At 44.9% G+C, this 23979-nt stretch overlaps 1 protein-coding gene across 1 annotated transcript in view; it reads right to left on the bottom strand.

Annotated features, from left to right (window-relative positions):
* Positions 1 to 2690: 2690 nt before the first annotated feature.
* LOC122389301 (receptor-type tyrosine-protein phosphatase mu-like) overlaps positions 2691 to 23979 on the bottom strand; it is a 119996-nt gene continuing 98707 nt past the window's right edge. Inside the window, exons 30-31 of the mRNA XM_043381184.1 lie at positions 12080 to 12215; positions 2691 to 3239 (exon numbers count right to left, since the gene is read on the bottom strand). Coding sequence (XP_043237119.1) covers positions 3165 to 3239; positions 12080 to 12215 — 211 coding nt within the window. The 3' untranslated portion in view covers positions 2691 to 3164. The remainder of the gene's footprint in view (positions 3240 to 12079; positions 12216 to 23979) is intronic.

Below are 23979 nucleotides of genomic sequence, written 5' to 3'. Positions count from 1 at the left end.
TGTTGTTCGATCTTCCCTTCCAGCTTGACTTCTGGGCCATGCGGTGTGCGAAAGGTCGTCAAAATTATGAAATTGTACTCCAGTAATGCTTTGGCAATGTTCGAAAGGATGCCAAATCTAAAACAAATAGCTAAACTATTTTTAGGTCAGGCAAATTTTTGGCAATTTTTGGCTCGTAGCTGTTGTCTCCAGTTTGACCTTAAAACGATGCCTTAGAGGGCAAACACCTCAAAAAATGGACGAAGACTTTTCTGTCTTAACCCTCGCCCCGTTGGGGGGGCCAATTTGCCCCCCCCCCTGTGGTTTTTCCTGAATAGCAGGAAAACGGCGGCGCGCAGCGCCGCCAAATTTTTAGTACCTTCCCGAGCATCAATTTGACACCTTCACACCAAATTTCAAGTCTTAGGTCACCTCAGGTCAGGAGTTATTGAGGTCAAACTGAGGTCATGTTCGAGCAAAAATGAGCAAAAAACATGCAATCTTGAAACGCTCACCAAATCTACAGTTATCAAGCAATTTCAAAGTTCTTTATATGGTCTAGTTGACAAAAGGCGGCGCTACAAAACTGCTCACTCGGATTTTCAAAATTATTGGTTTCTGACCCCCAAAAATTCAAAAAATTGATTTTTTTAGAAAAACTGAAGAAAAAATCCAAAAAAAATCCGAATTTCAAAAAAGCAGATTATATGTGATATTCCCTGCGCTCTTCTATATTTATACCAAATTTCAGATCGATATCTCGTTTTTTTTTTGCCAAGTTATAGCGAAAAAAAAACTTCAAACATGATGACGTCAAATTTCTAACTCAATTTTTAGCGATTCTAGACCACGTAGGGCAAAACCAAAACCATTATTGAACTTCCCGTGACGAGCTGCATCGATTCGATATCCATTTTATGCAAAAATATCAACTTTGAAATTTGACCTAAGTTGACCTAACCTTGACCTGACCTTGACCTGACCTTGACCTGACCTTGACCTGACCTTGACCAAAACGTGCCCTACGCTGGCCCCAAAGGCTGCATGGCTCACATAATCGCATTTGTCATGTAAAATGGACCATGTAAAATGGACAAAAATGTATCACACGACACTTTCATATTGTGACCCCCCAGTGACCTGACCTCAGTGACCTGACCTGGTATCAGTGACCTCAACTAGCAAAATATGTGTTTGAAGAACATTTCCCCATCGATGATTTTCAATGAAATGCATTTTACTCGATTTTACTACAACGCATTTCTTGAAATGCCTGTAAACGGTGAGCATTCGACCTATGACCTGACCTGTGACGTCATCGGTTTGACCTAGGTCAATAAAATTGGGTCACAAGGTAGTTCCCTGATAGGGCTATTTAACACCGTTTGCCGCTTGTCGCTAGGTTGCGTGGTTCTCGAGATCTTGGGGGGGGGGGGCAAATTGCCCCCCCCCCAACAGGGCGCGTTGCTCGGCAGAGCCCAACGGGGCGCGGGTTAATTTCTTACCACAGGCGTTTCCGATATTGACATTACCACCATCGTTTTTCTAGCGTTAACCCTAGCCCGTATAGGGGGTCGAACGGACCCCCCACGGTTTTTCGCGAATAACTCGCGTAAAAAGCGGTCGATCGCGACGAAAGTTCTAGAACCCTCGCGTTAATCACTTTTGAACCTACCCTAAAAACGTCATGACCCTGATCCAAATGACCTTTGACCTTTGACCTCTTTTCCGAGACCATGTTTGGCCGGAATCGCGATTCCGCGTATGTCGGCTCGCATTAGCCGCGCGTTTGCAAGCTTCTCGTGGTTTCAAACGCTCAAACATGAGATTTGATGCTGCTCCCATGCATTTGGGCGGATATCAAGGTCACCTGAAGGTCAGGTCAGGTCATTGACCTTTGGTGACCTCGGTTCACTTTTTCGAGCTGTACATGTTTCTAGGCTAGTTTTTTTTAGCTGAATTCGAATTTACCAACCATTTGAACATTTACGAAGTAGTTTTGGTGCCTTCGTAACATGTTACGAAGCTGTCAGAGGCACGTACTACGAGTACCCGTCACGACGCCTACTGGTTGACCTGACCTGACCTGACCCGACCTGGTCTGAATGCTTGAAGACATCGTCTGTGATCAAAACTTACACAATATTCGTGATCAGCACACCGAAAACCCCTTAGCAGCCACACTTAACGACTCTATCCGGTCCCGATTTTCCCGACTTTGGGTCGTTGACCTGATCTGGAAGGTCAACCAATGACCTAGGACCTTAAAATCGGGCATCATCGGCTTCCTCTCGTCACGGAAAACACGCTCGTTTTTTCCGCGAAGCTCTAGCTCGATCAGGGGCCAAACGGCAAGGGGGGTCCAACCGACCCCCCCCCCCCCCCTACACATTAGAAGCTGGCAAACGCCGCACACATGCGAGGGTTATATTAGGCAAACGTTGATACCAACACCAATACTGCATCATAGGCAGTACCAGTCACCAGTATCACAATACCACTCTAAGAACAAGCTAGTAAGCATGCTAGCTATCTAATAGAACACATGCAGCATAACCTAATGATATAACTGTGTCTAACGGTGCAAAAAAAGCTTCTCAGAAATAAAAACTGTCCAGAAATCTTAAAGTTCACTATAAGCACTGACCGCAAATGATGACTGCATCAGCCAAAGGCTAAAAAAGACAGAACTGACAAGTGTCATGGCACTGGCATAAGCAACAAAGCCGGCATACACAAAACCCGACATGGCCCAGGTCACAGGGCGTAACAGGTCACTTAGGGGCGTAACTGCCGTCACTGAAAACGACAAGGTGAAACAGTCTGATATGATCCCACTAAGTAAGTCACATCACTAAGGCAGACTAGGCGTACGATATTCCAATATGCCAAAGGGACGAGTCACAATGACGGACTAAGTTAGCGGTTCTTCGCCACGTCTAAGGGAATAACCACATCGATTTTTACATACATCACTAAGGCAGACTAGGTAAAGGCGTTTTTAGTAACCCCACCAGGCAGCACGAATGTCCAACTCCCCGCTGAGTCAGCCCCAAGGTGTATGGAAACTGCCGACCGTAGTTTCAGTATAGCACAATATCCCCAACCATCTACAACTTGTGAAGAATTGCTCTCGCTCAAGAAATAGAGCCCGTCACGTGACACCTTAACGATCGACGGCAGATTTACTGGAAGTTTGAGTACATGTTGAAGGTCTTCAGCCACGCCAGAGCCGCGTCGTAGCAGAGTTCGTACTGTTTCTGAAATCACCACAGGTTCAATGTCACATGTCACCTTAGAGTCTCGGTTGGGAGTGGGGCAGCACCAAATCAGCTCCATTGAATTCGTGTGATAATGAGAAAATGTGTGCTGGGCGTAACCGTTATTAGAATTAAACTTCATTTTCCGATACCAAACCCTAACCCGGGCCGCGTCCCGCGCATGACTGTAAGGGGGACTCTTTAGAGTGCCCCCCGTTTTTCTGCAATATCTTCCAAACCACCGGACGTATCGACACGAAGCTTTTCGTAACCTTCGCTGCATCAATTTGACTCCTTGCGTCAAAAGAAAACTTCGTAGCTGTTAACAATGCTTTTTATACAGAGTTAACCCGCGCGGGGCTGGGGGGGTAAATTTTACCCCCTCGCGAATATTTGCAATATCTCAAAAACGGCAGCGCGCAGCGCCGCCTAACTTTCAGTACTTTTTCTTATATCAATTTGACACCTTCCCTGAAAATTTGAGCGAAATCCGTCAGAAATTGTTTGAGAAATTGACGTTTTAGTAACGTCATGTTCGCCATTTTCGCCTCAAAAACGGCAAAATTTCAAACGCCGCTAACATCTTCATTTTTAAAGGAATCAAGACGTAACAAAAAAGTTATACGTAATTCTACTTTGTCTATCAAATGGCTATCTCGGTTTTTTGAAAATTTTGGATTTTGGCCCAATTTAAAAAAACTGACTTTTTTTTGGGAAAATAATTATAAAATCCAAAATTTTGGGTGTATCGAAAAAAAAGAATATATGTCAGAGAAGTGGTCTATGTGCACCTACATACCAATTTTAAGAAGAATCGGTTAAAAAATGTGGGAGTTATTCAAAATTTTATGACGTCACGACACACAAAAATTTTTAAAATGATTTTTTTCGGAAGTTCTAGACCTTGTACGGAAACAAAAATAGCACCATTCGATTCGCCGTGAAAAACTGCATCAGATAGACAACTTTTTAGGCCTTAACAACCAATTTCAAAATTTGACCTCACTTGACCTGACCTTGACCTGACCTCCACCTGAAATTCATCCAGAGGTGGTCCTTATCACTTATTGAGTGTGCCTATTGAATTCTATGAGTAAAATGACCCATAAAACATGTGTCGCACATGCCCTTTTCTATATTTTGTTTTTTGGTGACCTGACCTGACCTGACCTGACCTGACCTTGACCTTGACTTTTGAATGACATTGCATGCAACGAATATTGTCTTGGTAATCTAAGGACACGTTTTGGGCAACCAGTCTGTCCATTCTTCGGCAACTACGGTGCAAGGCCGATACTGTAGAAACTTGCATTTTGTACCCTTGACCTGACTTTGACCTGACCTCTCACCTACTTAACCCTATTAGTGGCAGGCTCCTGGCTACCCCAAATTAGTGGCAGGGGGGGCTGTTTACGACCCCCCTTGATATCTCGAGATCTAACCGGCCGATTTTCAAAATTCAAACGGCATTCGATTTGGCTCAACGAGATCTACATTTCTAAAAAAAAAAATGAAATTAAAAAATGTCAATAGGGGGGTAGAGGGGGGGGGTAAAAACGGGCAAATTGCAGATACATTTTAGACTGTTTATCACGGCCAGGTTTCTGAACCAATCTTAACGCAACTTTTACCGATCGATAGAGAATGAACCAGGAATTCACATGGATCCTAAAAATATGCATTTTCAAAAATCATAGGCGGATACAGATCATTGAGATTGGGGGTACACAAAAAGTATAGTAAATAAGGTTTTTGTTGGTACTGTTTCTAAAAAGGGTGGCAATGGTCTTGTTATGTTACAATTTTTTTATGAGAGAACGACTAAAATTGTATTGGTCATGCATAGGCGGTGTCAGGGCACCTATGTTGGGAGGTAAAAAATAACCCCCCCTTTTTGGACGCCTGGATCCGCCTATTATAGCAAAAACGTGTCAAAAGAGGATGCACAATAACTTTGTATATGTTATCACATGATACCTTTCATTCACTGTTCGTAAAACTGGTGCAGCATCGTGATCTTCGCCCAAATGACTCGCTTTACGAATAGGACCCCCCAATTCCCAGTGCTCTGGAGCCGCCCCTGGTAAAGTTATGAACTTGAAACTTTCAGGGAATGTGCCCAATTTAGTTTTAGGAAAAGTCAGAAAATTTCAGCATCGTAGCTTCAGCGGTTTCGGAGATATTCCCGAAAAACCTGAGGGGTGGATAAAAACACCCCCCCCCCCTGCCACTAATAGGGTTAAGCAAAAAAAAATTGGGCTCTTAAGATCCGCGTTGTTGAGAGGTTTCGATTGCCGTTTTCCCCGTCTTTCTACGACCATCGGTTCGGAAGTTAGACAGGGGGGCCGAATCTGCCCCCCCCCCCCCCAGCAGGGCGCGTATGGCTGAATAGCCCAGCGGGGCGCGGGTTAACACATACCTACCCTGAAAATGGCATGATCCTCAACCAAATAGCATTTGACCTGTACGAGGGGCGATTAAAAAGTTCCTGGCCCAACCATGAAGGAGTTGGAATTTTGGCCTGCAACGCAGTGTGTACAATGATGTGTTATTGGGATGTCCACTTACGTAGCCATTAACCCGCGCCCCACTGGGGTCTGCGTATAGCACGCCCTACTGGGGGGGGGGGGCTCTTCATAGCCACCCCGTAACTCCGAAACTACTGAGCCGATCGTCAAAATTCAAACGGCGTCTGATAGCCCCGGAAAAACTGTCGAGATAAACCTAATTTCATTCACCTCGAGGTCAGCAATGACGTCACAGGTCAGGTCAAAGTAAACATTATTAGCATTTTGGCTTGTTTACATTTTGGGCTCTGGCCGCCGTCTTACAAGTCAGATTAGGCTCATTTTTGGTTTACACACTCGTGAACAAGATGCTTTAGATACCCTGAGGGTAAAAAACTTGTACTTGATTTTTAGGTCAGGGTCAGGTCATTACAGGTCACTGAAATATTTTATCATGCGTCGGTCATGTGACACATTTTTTATGGTCCATTTAGGCCATAGATTTCTAATTTGATGTCGTTTGTGTCATTTGAGGTCATTTTGAGTTGAATTTAGCTTAGGTCAGGTCACTTTAAGGTCAAAAAAGTCAAATTTAGAAGTTACAATTTTTCAACAAAAAAGGTGTCTTTTGGATGCAGTTTGAGCTCAGGAACTTGATGGTGCTATTTATATTGGTGTACGATGTCAAAAACGTACTGAAAAAATTGACTTGAAAAATTTATAATTGTGAATTTTTTGCAATAATGCGTATAACTTGGCCATTTTTGAAGTTATTTAGATAAAACCTGCTATTGCAAGCCATAAGCATATGTTCTATCACATTTATTCCGTTTTTTTCGGAAAGTCAAAAAGTTTTTAAATAAATATAAAAATATAAATTTTGAATTCTTTTATATATAATTTTCAAAATTTTCCAGCCTTTGAAAATCCGAGATAGCAGTTTGATAGCGCAGTCTATTCTGAGTCCTCTCATGCAAAGAAATTGGATCTATCTAGCTTAAAAACTGAGCTCTCGGAAGCGATTGCTGTGGTTCAATGTTTTGCGTCGAAATCGGCCGAACATGACGTCACTCTGACATCATTTCCGGCCGACCTATGGTAGCTACGAAGCTTATGTTTTGACACATTGGCTACGTTTCCATGGCACAAGCTAAGCCGATTTTGTAAAATGGATTTGCTCCATCATAGCATTTAGGCATAATTTTACAATATAAATATAGGATTAGGTGGTAGCTAAAACCATATATACGCTCATTTTTTGCATAAGGTAAAAGGTTTCCGAGAAAAACGCACGTGAAATTTCGCTAAATCGATTTAGACGTGTCATGTAAACGTAGTGAAGGTCGGCCCCCGGTCAACAGACATGGTAGCCCAAATCTAGTCGGATATGAAAATTCTTCTAAATCCATAGACTTTAATGCTAAATTGCCTATATTTGAGAGGGTTTTATGAATATACATGACCAGATATAGAAAAAAGCGAGATGCTATCTTGTAGAATAAATCGTCTACTGTCTGCGACTTTTGAAGTGTTTTTCAATCTGAGGTACGGAAATCGTGTTCCCAAGAGACTGAAAGTAGCCATGCTTTACATTAGACCCAATGGCAAAAATTCGGAATCTGACGAAATTGGCCATTTTTACGTCGGATTTATGTAAATTCTAGACAGGATATATAAAAACCCGAGATGCTATCAGGTGAGAAATTTCATTGCCTATTACCGCTTTTTGAAGTGTTTTTCGATCTGAGACCGGCAAATCGTGTTCCCAAGAGACTGAAAGTAACCCTGTTCTAAATCAACACAATGGCAGGATTCTAATATTTGATGGAAGATATCTTAGGTGATAATAACCCTACTACTAATTGCAATGCTTCATTGGAAAGCTCAACACTGGCACTTTCATCGGTCTTTGCATTGCTATTTCACGGAACAACAAGAAATAACGTTTTAAAGCCTTTGAATATTGACTTACTTTTCATCGACGGGCTCGATCCCCATCACCACCAACAATTTTCCGGGAAGTCAGGATTTTGCAGATATTTAAGCAGAATTGCAGAGCTGTGTTAATGCTACGACACTTAAATATACATTTTAAGAAAACTGCTTCTTTTCTTAGCATGAGTTAGGTCTCAGAAACAGCAACATGTCGATATAATGAGGAAAAATAAGTGCAAATGATCGCACAAGAGGGTATCCTTAGCTCCCTAGCAACCACCTAGCAACGTAAGGCAAAATAGTAAACAACTCCTGTTGATATCAGGTACTCAGCTTTGGAAGCACACTAGACGGTCACCATACTGGGCTTCATACTGAATTTTGCATACCAGAATGGGTTTTTCCAACTAAAATTATTTTTTCGCGAAATTTATCTTTGTTGCCCTACTATTTTTCGTAAAACCGAGATATACAAACTTCATGATATCAAAAATAATATTGTGATAATGAAAACCGCCATATGTATAAAACAAGATAATTGCTGAGATCATGCCTACTAAACTTGGTCCTACCCCCTAATTCAATATACCCTGGTGAAGGTGTCAAATTGAATTGATGCAGCCGAAGGTACTAAAAGTTTGGCGTCGATACGTCAAGCGGCTTGGAAGTTATTGCAGAAAAACGGGAGGGGGGCTATGAATAGCCCCCCCCCGTGGGGCGCGGGTTAAGTAACATGCAAAGTACCATAAAATGACCGAGAAGGACGTCAGAGTGACGTTATGTTCGAGCTGTTTTATTCAAAACATTGATCTATACGGCAATCGCTCTCAAGAACCTAGCTTTTGAGCTAGTACCAATTTACTTGCATTGAAAGGACACAGAATATACATTACCCAGGCCTATCAAACTGCTATCTCTGATTTTCTACAGTGGCTGAATGTTTTGTGAGTTGCACATATACCTAAAAATTATATATACTTTTTAAATTATGGCCTTCAAGTTTTTGACCTTGTGAAAGTACATACCATGTGTGATAGAACATATGTTACCATATACCGATGATTTACTCAAAAAGGGTTTAGCTCAAAATCGTCAAAAATGGCCTTGGAATGGCTGTCGAAGGTTTTCAATTTCAAATGCCTTTTGCAATTTCGACAATCAAAACAGTAGTTTTGGCTATAGGAGAGAGGCAAAACACAACAATGTTATGAGCTGATCGGACTTTGTGAACTTAACAGCATTATAATTCAAAATACCAGTCGCAACAAATTTGAGTGTTTGCCACACAGGATAGCACTGCCGCTTCAAACCTATTGGCCGTATTGTCTAACGGTGGCGCCCATATTGCGCACACCAAGAACCGGCCGCCGCCTGTGTTGGGGAATAGGGAATTCGGGACCTCGATTTACGTTTGCGGCCACCGCATCCGTTACGTTCAAGTTACGAAGACACGGGACCCGGCATCTTACGCGGAATTGAGTGGGGAAAACGATCAAATCTTCAGAATTCCTCAGATACAGGGAACTTATGTGTTTATCACTCGTCGGACCATCGTCTTTCTACATTTGCCCCGGCCGTTGATTCCACTGCTACGTTGATTAAACCCATCTCACTAATGCGCCGCTAATTCAACTAGAATTTAGCGGTAAAGTGGTGTTATGCGCCATTACAAGGCAGAATGACTGGTAGAAATCCACTTTAACACGCGCAGTGGAAGGGTTGCGAGTACTACGCCCAGTGGAAGGGGGGCAGATGTTGCCCCCCCCGAAGATCTCAGCTCCCACTAGAGCTAGAAAAACGAAATTTGGAGGGTAGGTGAAGGCCCTGGGGATCACTGTTGTGTGTGAATTTCATGGCCCTAGGTCAATATCTTCAAGGTCAAATGAGGTCAAATGTAATCCAATCTTCCATATGAGCGACTTTTTTGCGTTTACACACCAATAACTCAAAAAGTTACCGGCCAATTTTCTTTTTCTTTCACCATACGAAAGATCATACATTTGTGAGTATGTATGGTGAATTTATAGTTAATCCAACAATAAATATGGTAGTTAGAAGCCTGCTAATGGTAAGATGTCGCCAGCTGAAGCGGGATCGGCCGACGCGGAAACGCGGCAATCACAATTTTGTGTTTACACACTCATAACTCAAGTCTTTACCGGCCGATTTTCAAAATTCTTTGACCATGAGATTGCCTGTACATTTCTTAGTCTTCTCACACAGTTTGACGCGAATCGAATATAATCAGCGGTAAGGAGCGCGATGTAAAGACGGAACCGTCCCGCCCCGGCACATTCTACAATTCAGGCGGTGCGTAACGGCTATCGCCGGCCGCCGAGTCGCCGCGGCGGCAGGATGTTTGACTTTACACCGCTATTACTAGAAAAGTTGTGAAACGATTTTCTTATTTCTCACACGAGAAGATCCGCAATTCTATTCTGGACAGGAAGCCAAAATTTCACATTAATATTACGCTTACAGCGCGAGTTATTGGCGAAAAACAGGAGGAGTGGGCGAAATCCCCCCCCCCCGCTTCCACTGCGCGTGTTAAAGGTATAAGGTCAACCGGTGTCCTCTGAGATCAGGTCAAGTGGCCTAAGACACGGGTTCAGGTTTTGGTAAATAACTTCCCAAAAAAAAAAACGGCCACAGAGCCGCCACTTTGGCATCAGCGTGTTCGCCTAGCTCAGGTGCGTCGAGTGGAATACTTTTTGTTCGGGTAAGGTCAATTTGTAAGGTAGTGACCTCGTGACAAGGTCTGGTCAGAGCTCTCAGGTCACGAAGCTGATCGAGTTAGGTCATGTTGCATATCATTCGATTCGGCAGGTCTTTCTGAGTCCATTTGTGGCTTTTCCGATTCGCTAGCTCAATATGATCGGGAGTTATTGAAGAAAAACTTATAACCCTAGTTCTCTGGCACTAAGTGCGTTACGAATTTGCTACATTTTGAGACCGGGGAGAGGTTCACTTATGACGTCATAGGTCATTGACCTGACCTGACCTGAAAATGCGGTTAAAGTCACAAGGTCCGCCTTGAATAAAGGTTAAGGTATGCCCAGTGGTTTCTGCATGCGATATGATGAGCGATAAACGATAAACGATAATTATCGCTGTTAAGTAAATCGGTTATCGTTATCGTTTATCGCTAAATTTTCAAAATTATCGCTCATCCACTTATCGCAAGTTACAAAAATTATGAACGATGAACGATAAAAGGTAAAACGGGATGATGGAAAAATGGAAGACGATCGACAGTGTATGCCGCGCGACAGTATGTGTGCGCAACCTGTTGCCATCTGCTAAGTGTATAGATCTGCAAATGAACTTAAAGTACACTTATTTATTTAATCTGTATTTCTTATCGCTTTTGTTATCGCTGTTAAAAAACAATTATCGTTATCGTTGTATCGTTTATCGTTTCGTTATCGCTGTTAAAAAACAATTACCGTTATCGTTTTATCGTTTTATCGCTATCGCTGTTAGTTTTTTGCAAATTTTTATTGTTTATCGTTTATCGTTATCGCAAACCTTACTTATCGTTTTATCGTTATCGCAGGTCCGAAAATTAGTTATCGCGGAAAGCACTGGGTATGCCATGTTTCAGCTCTCTACCTGCTAAATCGAACGATATGCTACAGGACCTTATTCGAACAGCTTCGTGACCTGAGGGGTCTGACCCGACCTTGAGACGGGGTCAACACCTTAAATTGACCTCACCCGAACAAAAAGTATACCACTCGACGCGCCTGAGCTAGGCGAACACGCTGATGCCAAAATCGCGGCTCTGGGGCTGCTTTTGGTGAAGTTATTTACCAAAAACTGAACTCGTGCCTTAGGTCACTTGACCTGACCTCAGACGTCACCGGTTGACCTGAGACCTTAAAAGTGGATTTATAACAGTCACTCTTCCTTGTAACGGCGCATACGACCACTTTACCGCGAGATACTAGTTGAGTTAGCGGCGCGTTGGCGAAGTGGGTTCAATCAACTCCATCGACCGGGGCGAATGGGGAAAGACGATGGTCCGGCGAGTGATTCACGTATAAGTTCCATGTAGCTGAGGATTTTAGAAGATATGATCGTGTTTTCCACTCCATTCTGCGTAAGATGCCGGGTTCCGTGTCTTCGTAGCTTGAACGTAACGGATGCGGCGGCCGCAAACGTAAATCGAGGTCCCGTATTCCCGATTCCCCAACACAGGCGGCGGCCGGTTCCTGGTGTGCGCAATATGGCGGCACCGTTGGACACCATCCGGCGGCCGATGCGCCTTCCACATCATAGAGTTCAGTGATTTGCCATGTCAAGCCGTGATGCTGCATTTGAAAAAAAAAATCAGCATCCAATGATTTAGGAAGCTTGTGGCCAATCAGGCTTCATTAAGGCCCAAGGAGCACTAACCAGCGTCCTGATGAACTGCGGCCGGCTCTTGCGCACTGTGGAGACGGCCATCACCACGTCAATCTCCTGCTCCTCCGCCAGCTGGTCCATGACGAACGAGGAGGCGATGAACAGGCCGCAGCCGGTCACACCGCTCCTGACACAAAAAAAAAATGCTCAGTACTCACTGTCACACCGGTCCTGCCGCCGACATACGTGCTCAGTACTCACTGTCACACCGGTCCTAACATCACAAAACGTGCTCAGTTACTCACTGTCACACCGGTCCTAACATCACAAAACGTGCTCAGTACTCACTGTCACACCGGTCCTGCCGCCGACATACGTGCTCGGTACTCACTGTCACATTAACACTGACACCAAAAAACATGCTCAGTACCTACTCACTGTCACAATACCCCACGAGCCGCTTGGGGGGGGGCATAAAGTTCCCCCCTTACATTTTGTGGAATATCTCCGAAACCTGATGAGCTGCGAACTTGAAACTTGGCATAGCTTCAAATGAATACCTAGGCAGTGTTCAGGAAAGTTTTGTGGTTGTAGCACCTAAGATGACGTCACAGTGACGTCATAAAGTTTTGTCATTTTCCGATATGGAGCGTTTCTGATGTCGCTGTAAGCATGCAACTCAACTGTAAATGAACTAAATACTGAGAGGGACCCTCCCACCTTCATAAAGTTAATGAATTGGCATAAAAATGATGTCCCTTGGTTCGGAAAGATCAACAATGATTTGGAAGCAATAATTTGGCAGCCTCAAAGTGCAGCAGACGTTGCGCGCAAAGCAGTGTATACCACCACGTGTTAACCCGCGCCCCACTGGGGTCTGCGTAAAACACGCCCTACTGGGGGGGGGGGGGCTCTACATAGCCCCCCCTCCTATCTCACAAACTACTGGGCCGATCGTTAAAATTCAAAATTCGTCTGATAGCCCCGCAAAAACTGTCGAGCGAAACCTGATTTCATTGACCTCGAGGTCACCGATGACGTCACAGGTCAGGTCAAAGTAAAAATTATTAGCATTTTGGCTTGTTCACATTTTGGGCTCTGGCCGCCGTCTTACAAGTCAGATCAGGCTATTTTTTGGTTTACACACTCATGAACAGATGCCGTAGATACCCTGAGGGTACCAAACTTGCACTTTGATTTTCAGGTCAGGGTCAGGTCATCACAGGTCACGGAAATGGGGCATTCCATGTCAACCGGGACAGCCAAAATCGGCCACCTCTGCGATTTTGTTCAAACTTGGTATACTTATTGGCTATTGGGTGAAACCTCTGAGGGTGAAAGGATTTTGTCATATGACCTCGGGTTACAGAGATACAAGCCGCTAAACTTCTGCTTTTTTTAGCAGAATTGGACGTGCATTACAATCTTGAAAGATCTATAGCTTCAACGTTTTTGAAACTATTAATTTCAAACAAACTGAAACGTGTACATAAGGAGTTTTGCTGGTTAAATTTGGCAATTTTTACATTTTTTGGTGATTTTGAATTTATTTTATGTTGATTTGATTTCATAAAATTTTATTTGTGAAAAATGGGCACCCTTCGATTTTGCTCAAATTTAGATATTGTCTTCCACTACACGTAAGGCACACGTGCTGAGAAAATTAGAGTGGGCCAACGATAGCTTCCCAGCCAGCCATCCCAAATGGGGCCCACATGGGCTGGAAGTGGGGCATCTGGGCGAATGTGGGCTGGGCTACATCTGGGTATGTCATGGGCGTCCAACTGGGTCCCAGATGGGCTAGATGTGCTAACTTTACGTGCTGGACTTGGCCAGCGCCTCCACTGTGCCGCTACCCTGCCTGATCTGTGCCGCTACCCTGCCAGACTCCTGATCTGACAGCCGCCTGGGCACACCCCTGCCCGTGTCCCTGCGAGGTCGGTCGCTGATACTGTGTCGCCGGCGTTCGTTGCAGTTGGTGACTATAAATAGACGCAATACGGCGCTGACGGACCGCTCGGGCCTCTATCACTATCGTTACAAACTCTTCTCCTTTTTCACAATAGGTACGCATCCACGCTTCCGTTCTCTACCAGCCGCCTGCCGCCTTCCTGCAGTGGTAGCGTAGTGTAGTGGTTAGGGTCCCCGCATCATGTTCCATAGGTCTTAAGTTCGAATCTCTGGGGATCTAGTGAGAGGCAAAGGGTACGCGGTTCTCCCACGTGTGAACACATTGTTTTTTGGGATTCACGCGGAAATAGTGGACGACATAAGCTAGGTACCAAATCCCAATTAAATTCCATGTGCGCTTTTTGCATGTGTCCGTCTGAGTGCCAACTGGGAAAGCCCGTGTGGGACCCATATATATGCATATATCCCAGCTGGGTCCCATATGGGCCCCACTTGGGCTGCCCATGTGGGTCCCAACTGGGAAAGCCCATATGCGGGCTCAATACGGGCCCCAGATGGGTCCCACATGGGCCCCGTCTGGGGTGCCCAGATGGGACCCAGTTGGACGCCCATGACATTCCCATCTGGGTCCAAGGTGGGCAGCCCAGATGGGTCCCAGTTTGGAGCCCACTTGGGGCCCATGTGGGCCCCACTTGAAAAGGCTGGCTGGGTTTGGATGATATAGCAACAAGTAGTGCAACGTAGCACGGGCGGTGGAAGGTGCGGATTTCGCCAACCCCACCTGTTTTTCGCCAATATCTCACGCCATACTTTTTATATTAACGTCGAACCTTCAGTATCTGTCCAGAATTGAATTGCAAATCCTACCGTGCAAGCAATAGATAAATCGGTCCACAACTTTTCTAGTAATAGCGGTGTAAAGTCAAACATCTTGCCGTAGCGGCGCGGCGGCCGGCGCCGGCCGTTGCCGCCTGAATGGTAGGCTGTGCCGGCGCGGGACGGTTCCATCTTTGCACTGCGCTTCTTGCCGCTGATTACGATAGAATATAGATTAGTGTCAAATTTTGTGTCAAGGCTAAAAATGTACAGGCAATCTAATGGTCAAATAAATACGAAAATCAACTGGTAAAAATTAAATTATTAGGGTGCAAACACAACCTTTGACTGAAACGTTTCCCGCGTCGGCCGATCCCCGTCTCTGTCGGCGACATCTTACTCTTAGCAGGCCACTAACTGCCAAATTTATGGTTAGATTAACAATTCTCATAACAATACAAATGTCGTATAAAGGAAGAAATAGGAAAATCGGCCAGTAGCTCTTAGAGCTATGGGCGTATAAACGCAAAATAGTCACTATAACAAATTTGATCACGTTTAACCTCATTTGATCTTGAAGATATTGATCTAGGGTCATGAAATTGGCACACGATAAAGTTCACCACCGCCCAGCCTACAAAAAAATCCGTTTTTTAACACCTTTTTTGGCTAAACTGGGCCTTTCTCCCCTAGCGCTGGGAGAGTCAGGCGTATTTCCTTTTTGCAACCAAAGAGAGGTGCTGCCCGGAGAATGCCCAATTGCATCATTGAAAAAAAACTGGCTTACATCTCCGCGATGACCACCTATCTTCATGGCTTAGTAGTTAGTGTGCCGAGTGTACCCCACCTCGTAAACTAAAGGTCGCTGGCTCGCGGCCGGTCAGCCTCAAGTGTTGTTAACACGTATTCGTTTTTAAGTAGCATCTGGCCAGCCGGCAAATGTCGTGAGGGCTAATGTTCGTATCTAAGTAGCATTTGGCCATTCGGCAACTGCCGTGAGGGCTGTACATATTTACGCGTGTTAGATTAGGTCAGGTGACGTCAGGTCAGGTTAGGTTTGCTGAGGCGTTCCACGACAAATCGACAAGTGCCCTGCACCCTCATATTTTATTTTTTGCTTAAAATTAGTCTAATGAGTTGTGATGGGCGGGGAGGCCAGCTGTGGCAAGGGTTTTTTTCTTCGAAGAACGGTTTCCGAGATATAGCCTCGGGCAATTCCTGGATGTCGCGCTGCAGCCCTATGTTTGGCGGCCTATAACTAAAAAACTATTGGTTTTCTACGATAAAAACTTGATATGGTTGAACTCAAAATCAATTAACAAACATTTTAGCTATCTCGGATTTTCAATTTTTGAAAATTTTGATCACGTGACCTTTTGACCTATTTTTCGAAGAGTAACCTTGATATTTTCCCCACTGAAAGTTGCAATTTTGTCTGATGACGATCAAAGCCTTATCAATCTCTGACATATATTCCGTTTTTTTTTCGATACACTCAAAATTTTGGATTTTATAATTATTTTCCCAAAAAAAGTCAGTTTTTTGAAAAAAAGGGCCAAAATCCAAAATTTTCAAAAAAAACGAGATAGCCAGTTGATAGACAAAGTAGAACTACGTATAACTTTTTTGTTACGTCTTGATTCCTTTAAAAATGAAGATGTTAGCGGCATTTGAAATTTTGTCGTTTTTGAGGCGAAAATGGCGAACATGACGTCACTAAAACGTCAATTTCTCAAAAAATTCTGACGGATTTCGCTCAAATTTTGAATTCATGACCGGTTTCCACCGGCGGTATATTGAGCAAACAGTGAACATGATGAGGTGCGAGTTCATATACAGGTGGCGCTACTGGCGGGCAGGGAATAGGAACAGGGACAATCATAGTTAATAAATTAGTAAAGTAGACATGTTATTTGTTAGAGGTTAGGGAGATGCCAGTAGCGTCAAATAGGCCATCAACCATGAGTGCAAGATAAATCAAATTCCGCACCGGAACCGCATAGTCGGGCGTGACGCCGGCAGTTTTCAGGAAAGGTGTCAAATTGATGTAAGAAAAGGTAGGGGAGAGTGGGGAAAGATGCCCAGGGTTTTGCTATGTCATATATTATTCGAAAATGACGATGGGAAAGCAAAAACTTGGAGTTTCAACGGAAGCCAACATCATTTTTCTCCAAAAATATCACACTTTCGTGCCTAAAATATGATAACTTTTTTTGCTATTAAGCATTTTCCTGAAGAAGTGAAAGGGGGCATCTTACCCCACAGGGTGGGAAAGACGCCCCCTGGCGTTGGGGAAGATGCCCCCCTGCACTATAAGTGACATAAATGGGCACGTGAATCGCCTGAACGAATCAGTAGTCCCTTCGAGCCTGCAGTAGACACCAAACGTCATCATAAGGGCCCTCAAAAGTAGTCGTAAGGGGCTTCAGAGGTCATCGTTAGGGCCATCATAGTCCAGCGTGGCCAAACAAGCCTCCATGGTGGCGTTCGGAGACCAATGTGGGGCTCCTATAGGTTCATGATGCTTGAGGGCCCTCGATCCCATCGTGGGGACCTCAGATGCCAGCGCGGCCCGTGGAGCCAACGTGGGAGCCCTCAAAGGATGTCGTGAGGGGCCCTGGAGCCAATAATGGGGCCCACAGAGGCCGTCGTGAGGGCTCTCGGAGTCAGATGCCGCCCAAAAAGTCGCTGTGTGGGCCGAGCGACCGGCATGGGGAGCACCCGACCGTACTGGGCTCTCAATAGTCCCAGATCGGCTTTTGTCTACATCACAAGTATGTAATAAATGATTTGACGGGCTGTTTAAAGGACAGCCTACGGATTTAGGGGGGCGTCTTTCCCCATCAGGACAGGGGGCATCTTACCCCAAGGTACCGAAGTGACATTAAATCAGCACAATTTGTTAACCATAAAACTACACCCTGAAACAAACTGTTTGGGACACAGTACACGCATGCTAATGTACCACGACTATAGCAAGGGACGCAAAAATTATCTACCTTCTTTGATATTTACAATGTTTTGACACCAAATATTTTTTGAAAACAGCAAATAAAAAACATGCAATCATCAGCAAGCCGCTGCCCAACTGAGCTTCGCAATTTTTTGTGCAGTTAACAAGGCAGGCTTCCGCTTTACGCTAAGAACATTAATTTCCAGGCTCGATTCTTTAATTCGCCGCTAGAGGGGGTGGGGCGTCTTTCCCACCCTGGGCATCTTACCCCACTCTCCCCTACTGAAAGTTAGGCGGCGCTGCGCGCCGCCGTTTTTGAGATATTGCAAATATTCGCGAGGGGGGTAAAATTTACCCCCCAGCCCCGCGCGGGTTAACTCTGTATAAAAGCATTGGACGAGATCGTTTGTCGTTGGACCGACGGGGCCGACGTCGGCATGTTTATTGGGACAACGCGCCAAAAATATCAACCGGCGGCGGGATTCGAGCCCCCAGTCGCCGACGTCCGCATGTTTACTGGGACAACACGCCAAAAGCATCAGCCGGCGATTGGATTCGAACCCCGTGTCATTAGAACACGAGGTTAGTGCGCTAACCACTACACCACGCAGACAAATAGCAAATTTGGTTTGTTTTGTTTTGTTATGCCCTTTCGGTCTGAGAAGACCATTTCAGAGCCGGAAGGATGATAGGATGGAGACATTGGTCTTCTTGGCGAGCACCCTGGGTCCAGTTCATATAGAGTCACTGGTTCCATTGCTGTTACGTGACACTTATTGGAAAGGGCGACCCCACAATGGATTCATATAGCCGCTCTTAAACACCTGCACCAACGTTTCCCAAAGTGTCCCTTTGATAAGTGGCACTTTGGCAAAGTGACACTTGCCGACTGGCCTTTCTATATGAACTGGGCCCGGCCCTGTTGAGTTGCCGGGACTGAGCCTGACCAAAGGATAGGCCGAGCAGCCCCCAAGCACTCACCGCACCCGGCTACGGGCGAGCTCGGCTTACGGGCAATCCCAAATGGGATACTCGTAAAGTTTCCCGTACAGTCCGGATCAGGGGGTTGCGGCGTGGAGGAAGATTTGAGTTTCCTGAGGATATTTTGAATACAGAAGCTCTTTATGAAACATGAAACATGTATAGTGATGTATTTCATATTATTTTAACGGTCAAAACAGCGGCCGATGTCAGTCCGACGTCGCCCCGACGTCGGCCCGACGTCGGCTGGACCTCAGCAATTGATCTCGGTCCGACGTCGGCCCGACGTCGGCTGGACCTCGGCTGGACGTCGGTACACGCGGGCATATCCGACATCCAGCCGACGTCGTGCCGAGGTTGGACCGACGCACAGTGGGCCGATATGCCATTCCAGCGCGACAGAGCCTGAATCTTCGAACGGAACCCTTGGTTTTTCGCGAGTAATTCGCGTAAAAAGCGGCCGATCGCAACGAAACTTTCAGTACCCTCGCGATAACTACTTTTACAGCTAACCTGAAAATTTCATGACCCTGACCTTAATGATCTTTGACCTGTGACCTTCTTTCGAGACCATGTTTGGCCGGAATCGCGATTCAGCGTATGTCGGCTCGCATTAGCCGCGGGTTTGCAGTCTTTTCTTGGTTTAAAGCGTTCAAACATGGGATATTATGTTGCTCCCATGCATTAGGGTGGGTGTCAGGGTCACCAGAAGGTCAGGTAAGGTCATTGACCTTTGATGACCTTGGTTCACTTTTTCGAGTTTTACATGTTTCTAGGCTAGTTTTTTTTAGCTGAATTCGAATCTAGCAACCATTTGAACATTTACTATGTAGCTTTGGTGCCTTCGTAACATGTTACAAAGCTGTCAGAGGCGGTTGCCACCTACTGCAAATCCCGGCAAAACCCTTACTAGTTGACCTGACCTGACCTGACCCGACCTGGCGTAAATGTATGAAGACATCATCTATGCTCGTAAATAATATTATATTCGTGATCAGCACCCAAAAACCCATAGCAGCCACCCTTTACGACGTTCTAACAGGTCCAGATTTTACCGACTTTTGGGTCATTGACCTGACCTGGAAGGTCAACCGATGACCTAGGACCTTACAATTGGGTATCATTAGCTTCCTCTTGTCACGGGCAACACGCTCGTCTTTTCCGCGAAGCCCTAGCTCGATCAGGGTCGAAACGGCGGGGGGTCCAACGGACCCCTTCTATACGTTCGCGGCTGGAAAAAACACCACTAGGAGCGAGGGTTAAGCCAAATCTGAGGGCTTATTTCAGAAAGACCGCTAAAAGAGCAATTGAATGCACTTTCCCGCGACGATGTAGCTCTATTGGTCCCCGAGGTAAGAGCCGGTTTTCGATAAATGTTGATAAATGCAACATTTTACCTTTGATGACCTCTGGTGACGTGACCTTTGACCTGACCTAGAAATGACTAATTACTCCATCTGGAATTTCGGGAGCTCTTTTGAATGCCACTTACTACGTGTCGCTATGTGGCCCAAGAGCCGAGTTAGAAGGGGAGTGTTCAATCAACACCTCCCGGCCCGGCGCGTTTGACGCCGAGCACCGGTCTGGCGCGGGTTGATGTTTGACTGCTACATCCAAAGTCGCAAAAAGTCGCAAAAAACGACTGTTGGATCTTGTAGTGCAATGAATCATTGACATGTAGCGAGATTTTCGAAGCGGTACTCTGCGGTACTTTTTTTAAAAGTCTATTTGTGTGTGACATCAATTATGTGAAATTATATTTTCGTCTTTAAATCTTTGCGGTGCCAATACATCATAACCAAGTAAGAGTTCACCATTTTGATGTGGTTATGTGTGTTCTGCAGACCCGGAGCTATCGTTTGATGTATACAAATGTGGAATTCCTCTTCAAATTGTGATTGTTTTCGTGGATCAAAGATACGTTGTCGAAGAGTGCGGGGGACGAGTTCGGTCCAAACGATTCCGAAGTTCGTGTTTAAGCTGAGTTTTCGCCATGAAATAGCAATTGTATTGGAAAACAAAGACCACAGCAGTGTAGTATGATCATTTTTGAACAAATTGGTATAGGTTTCATTGCACATCCACAAATTTCGATTTTTTTACCCATGTCGTGCTAGACCTGGCGATCGGCCCTGTGTGCGACGTCGGGCCGACGTCGGCATGCCGATGCCGAGTTGCCGACGTCACCCCGACGTCGGCCGACGTCGGGCCGACGTGTCGGCATGTTTACTGGGAGGTGATGTAGAACTTTCAAGATTTCCAATCAAAAATTTTGTCATGTGTAGTTTTTGCGGTTTTTCGGCCATTCTGTGACCAAAAACTGACGGATTGCATCAAAAATTGGTATGAGGATAGCAAACACTGGTCTTTATAACAATTATTCCGGTTATCGAAAATGCAAAAAAAAACTTGTTCATAGGTTTTTCCAAAAAAAAAAGAAGCTTTCGAAAATTTTGGAGTCAAAAACTCAAAGTGTTGAAAATCCGAGATAGGTGCTTTGTAGCGCGCTCCAATATACACACTTCGCGGCTTTTTTCGAGGGGTTTACTGCAAAAATGTAATTTTTGTGAATTTATTAACCTTCGCCCCAGTGGGGGGGGGGGGGCATTGTATTTACGATCATGGGCGATCCACACATGGCGTGGCGATTACTGCCCATAGTGTTAGGGCATATGTTACCACCCTGTCGCGTTTTTTGCGTGTAAATAAAAAACCGCGGCGCGCAGCGCCGCGCCGCTCGGGGTAGCTTTTTGTACATCAATTTTGGACAACGTGTGAAATTTTTGACCCCAGGTCATGTCAGGTCAGGTCACCAGGTCAAGTTAACTGACCAAGCCTAAAAAAAGTTTGCAGTCATGTCCAGCCTGCAGTGTTTGACAGAAAGGTTTCAAACTTGGTGGATTGCATGATGTTATGGGCGCCTACAATTTGTATATCTCGGATTTTTTTATATCCGTGACCTAAGGTCAGGTCAGTGGCGTGACCTTACCATTATAAGGCAATGGAGAAAACTGAAAATGCCTCTAAATCGGTGTGTACGCATAGGAACAGTCCAAATATTTGAGAATCACAATGACTTGAATCACCCGTGACGGCCAAGGTGTGGTTTTTTTTTTGCTGATAGCCTCTAGAAAGGTCATCCGAGGTCATTTGAGGCTACAAACATATTTTTGCCAATAACTCTCGATTGGAAAGAGATAGGACGCTGGGAATGGTCTCAATGTGTTTGTCTTGCCGAGACGCATCGAATGATATGCAACATGACCTTTTCGGGTCAGGTCATGACCTTGACCTGAGGTCAAATTTTCAAGTTGACCTTTCAAGGTCAAATTATAGTTCATTCGACGCGTCTCGTCGAGAGGAACACGATTCTGGCAATAGAAATGTTGTGACTTTTTTTAGTCAAAAGTTATTGTCGAAAAACACATTTCGTAAAAACAGCTCTTTTTGAGTTTTTGCCCTCTGGAGGCTAAACCGTTGACCTGAGGTCAATTTTGATGTTACTTTATCAAAAGAAGAGTTCAAAAGCTATCGATTGCTTTTTTATGCGTTTCTCTAGCTATCATAGTTTCTGAGATAAATGCATGTTTTCTGAGAAATATAATGACATTTGGCAAATTTTGACCTTTGATGACCTCCAGTGACCCAAATATTGCTCTAAGATGAAAATGACCTAAATACTTTCAAACGTACGCATTAAGAGCTATCGATTGCTTTTTACCGCAGCTTTCTAGCCCTCTTAGTTTTTGAGCTAGAGATGGGTGGTAACATATGCCCCCCCCCCCCCCCACTAAGGCGAAGTTGGCTGAGACCGCCACTGGGGCGCGGGTTAACATTTAGACGGAGCTTAGACCGAAAACAAAAATGGCTTGTCAAAAAAATGTCACAAAAACGTAATTTTCTAAAAAAAAAAAACAGAAGGATTTTGATGAAACTTGCGCAGTCCTTGTCAAATTGATGTAGGATAACCCGCGCCCCGCTGGGCTATTCAGCCATACGCGCCCTGCTGGGGGGGGGCAGATTCTGCCCCCCCCCCTGTCTAACTTCCGAACCGATGGTCGTAGAAAGACGGGGAAAACGGCAATCGAAAGCTCTTAACAAGGCGGATCTTTAGAGCCCAATTTTTTTTTGCTTAAACAGGTCAGAGGTCAGGTCAAGGTCAGGTCAAGGGTACAAAATGCAAGTTTCTACAGTATCGGCCTTGCACCGTAGTTGCCGAAGAATGGACTGAGACTGATTGCCCAAAACGTGTTCTTAGACTACCAAGACAATATTCGTTGCATACAATGTCATTCAAAGGTCAAGGTCAAGGTCAGGTCAGGTCAGGTCAGGTCACCAAAAACAAAATATAGTAAAGGGCATGTGCGACGCATGTTTTATGGGTCATTTTACTCATAGAATTCAATAGGCACACTCAATAAGTGATATGGACCACCTCTGGATGAATTTCAGGTCGAGGTCAGGTCAAGGTCAGGTCAAGTGAGGTCAAATTTTGAAGTTGGTTTTTAAGGCCCAAAAAGGTGTCTATCTGATGCAGTTTTTCACGGCGAATCGAATGATGCTATTTTTGTTTCCGTGCGAGGTCTAGAACTTCCAAAAAAATCATTTTTCAAAATTTTTGTGTGCCGTGACGTCATAAAATTTTGAATAACTCCCACAATTTTGAACCGATTCTTCTAAAAATTGGTATGTAGGTGCACATAGACCACTTCTCTGACATATATTCCGGTCTTTTTTTATACACTCAAAATTTTGGATTTTATAATTATTTTCCCAAAAAAGTCAGTTTTTTGAAAAAATTTGGGCCAAAATCCAAAATTTTCAAAAAACCGAGATAGCCATTTGATAGACAAAGTGGAATCACGTATAACCTTTTTTGTTACGTCTTGATTCCTTTAAAAATGAAGAAGTTAGCGGCGTTTGAAATTTTGCCGTTTTTGAGGCGAAAATGGCGAACATGACGTCACTAAAACGTCAATTTCTCAAACATTTTTCGACGGATTTCGCTCAAATTTTCAGGGAAGGTGTCAAATTGATGTATGATAAGGTACCGAAAGTGTGACGTTGCTGGCTTAACGCGTTTACAAGTTATTGGCGAAAAACGGGAGGGGGGGGGCAGATTCTGCCCCCCCCCCCAGCGGGGCGCGGGATAACCCGCGCCGGGCCGGTGCTCTGAGATTCCGCGCCGGGCTGGGGGGTGTCTGAACACCCCTTCCCCCCTTCTAACTCGGCTCCTGGGCCACGTAGCGACACGCGGTAAGCGGCAATCGAAAGAACGTCCAAAATAAGG

Source organism: Amphibalanus amphitrite, unplaced genomic scaffold (genome assembly GCF_019059575.1).
Source record: "Amphibalanus amphitrite isolate SeventyFive unplaced genomic scaffold, NRLGWU_Aamphi_draft 000353F_arrow, whole genome shotgun sequence".
NCBI lineage: Eukaryota > Metazoa > Arthropoda > Thecostraca > Balanomorpha > Balanidae > Amphibalanus > Amphibalanus amphitrite.
The sequence above is the reverse complement of the archived record's forward strand: the minus strand, read 5'-3'. Positions and strand labels throughout refer to the sequence as shown.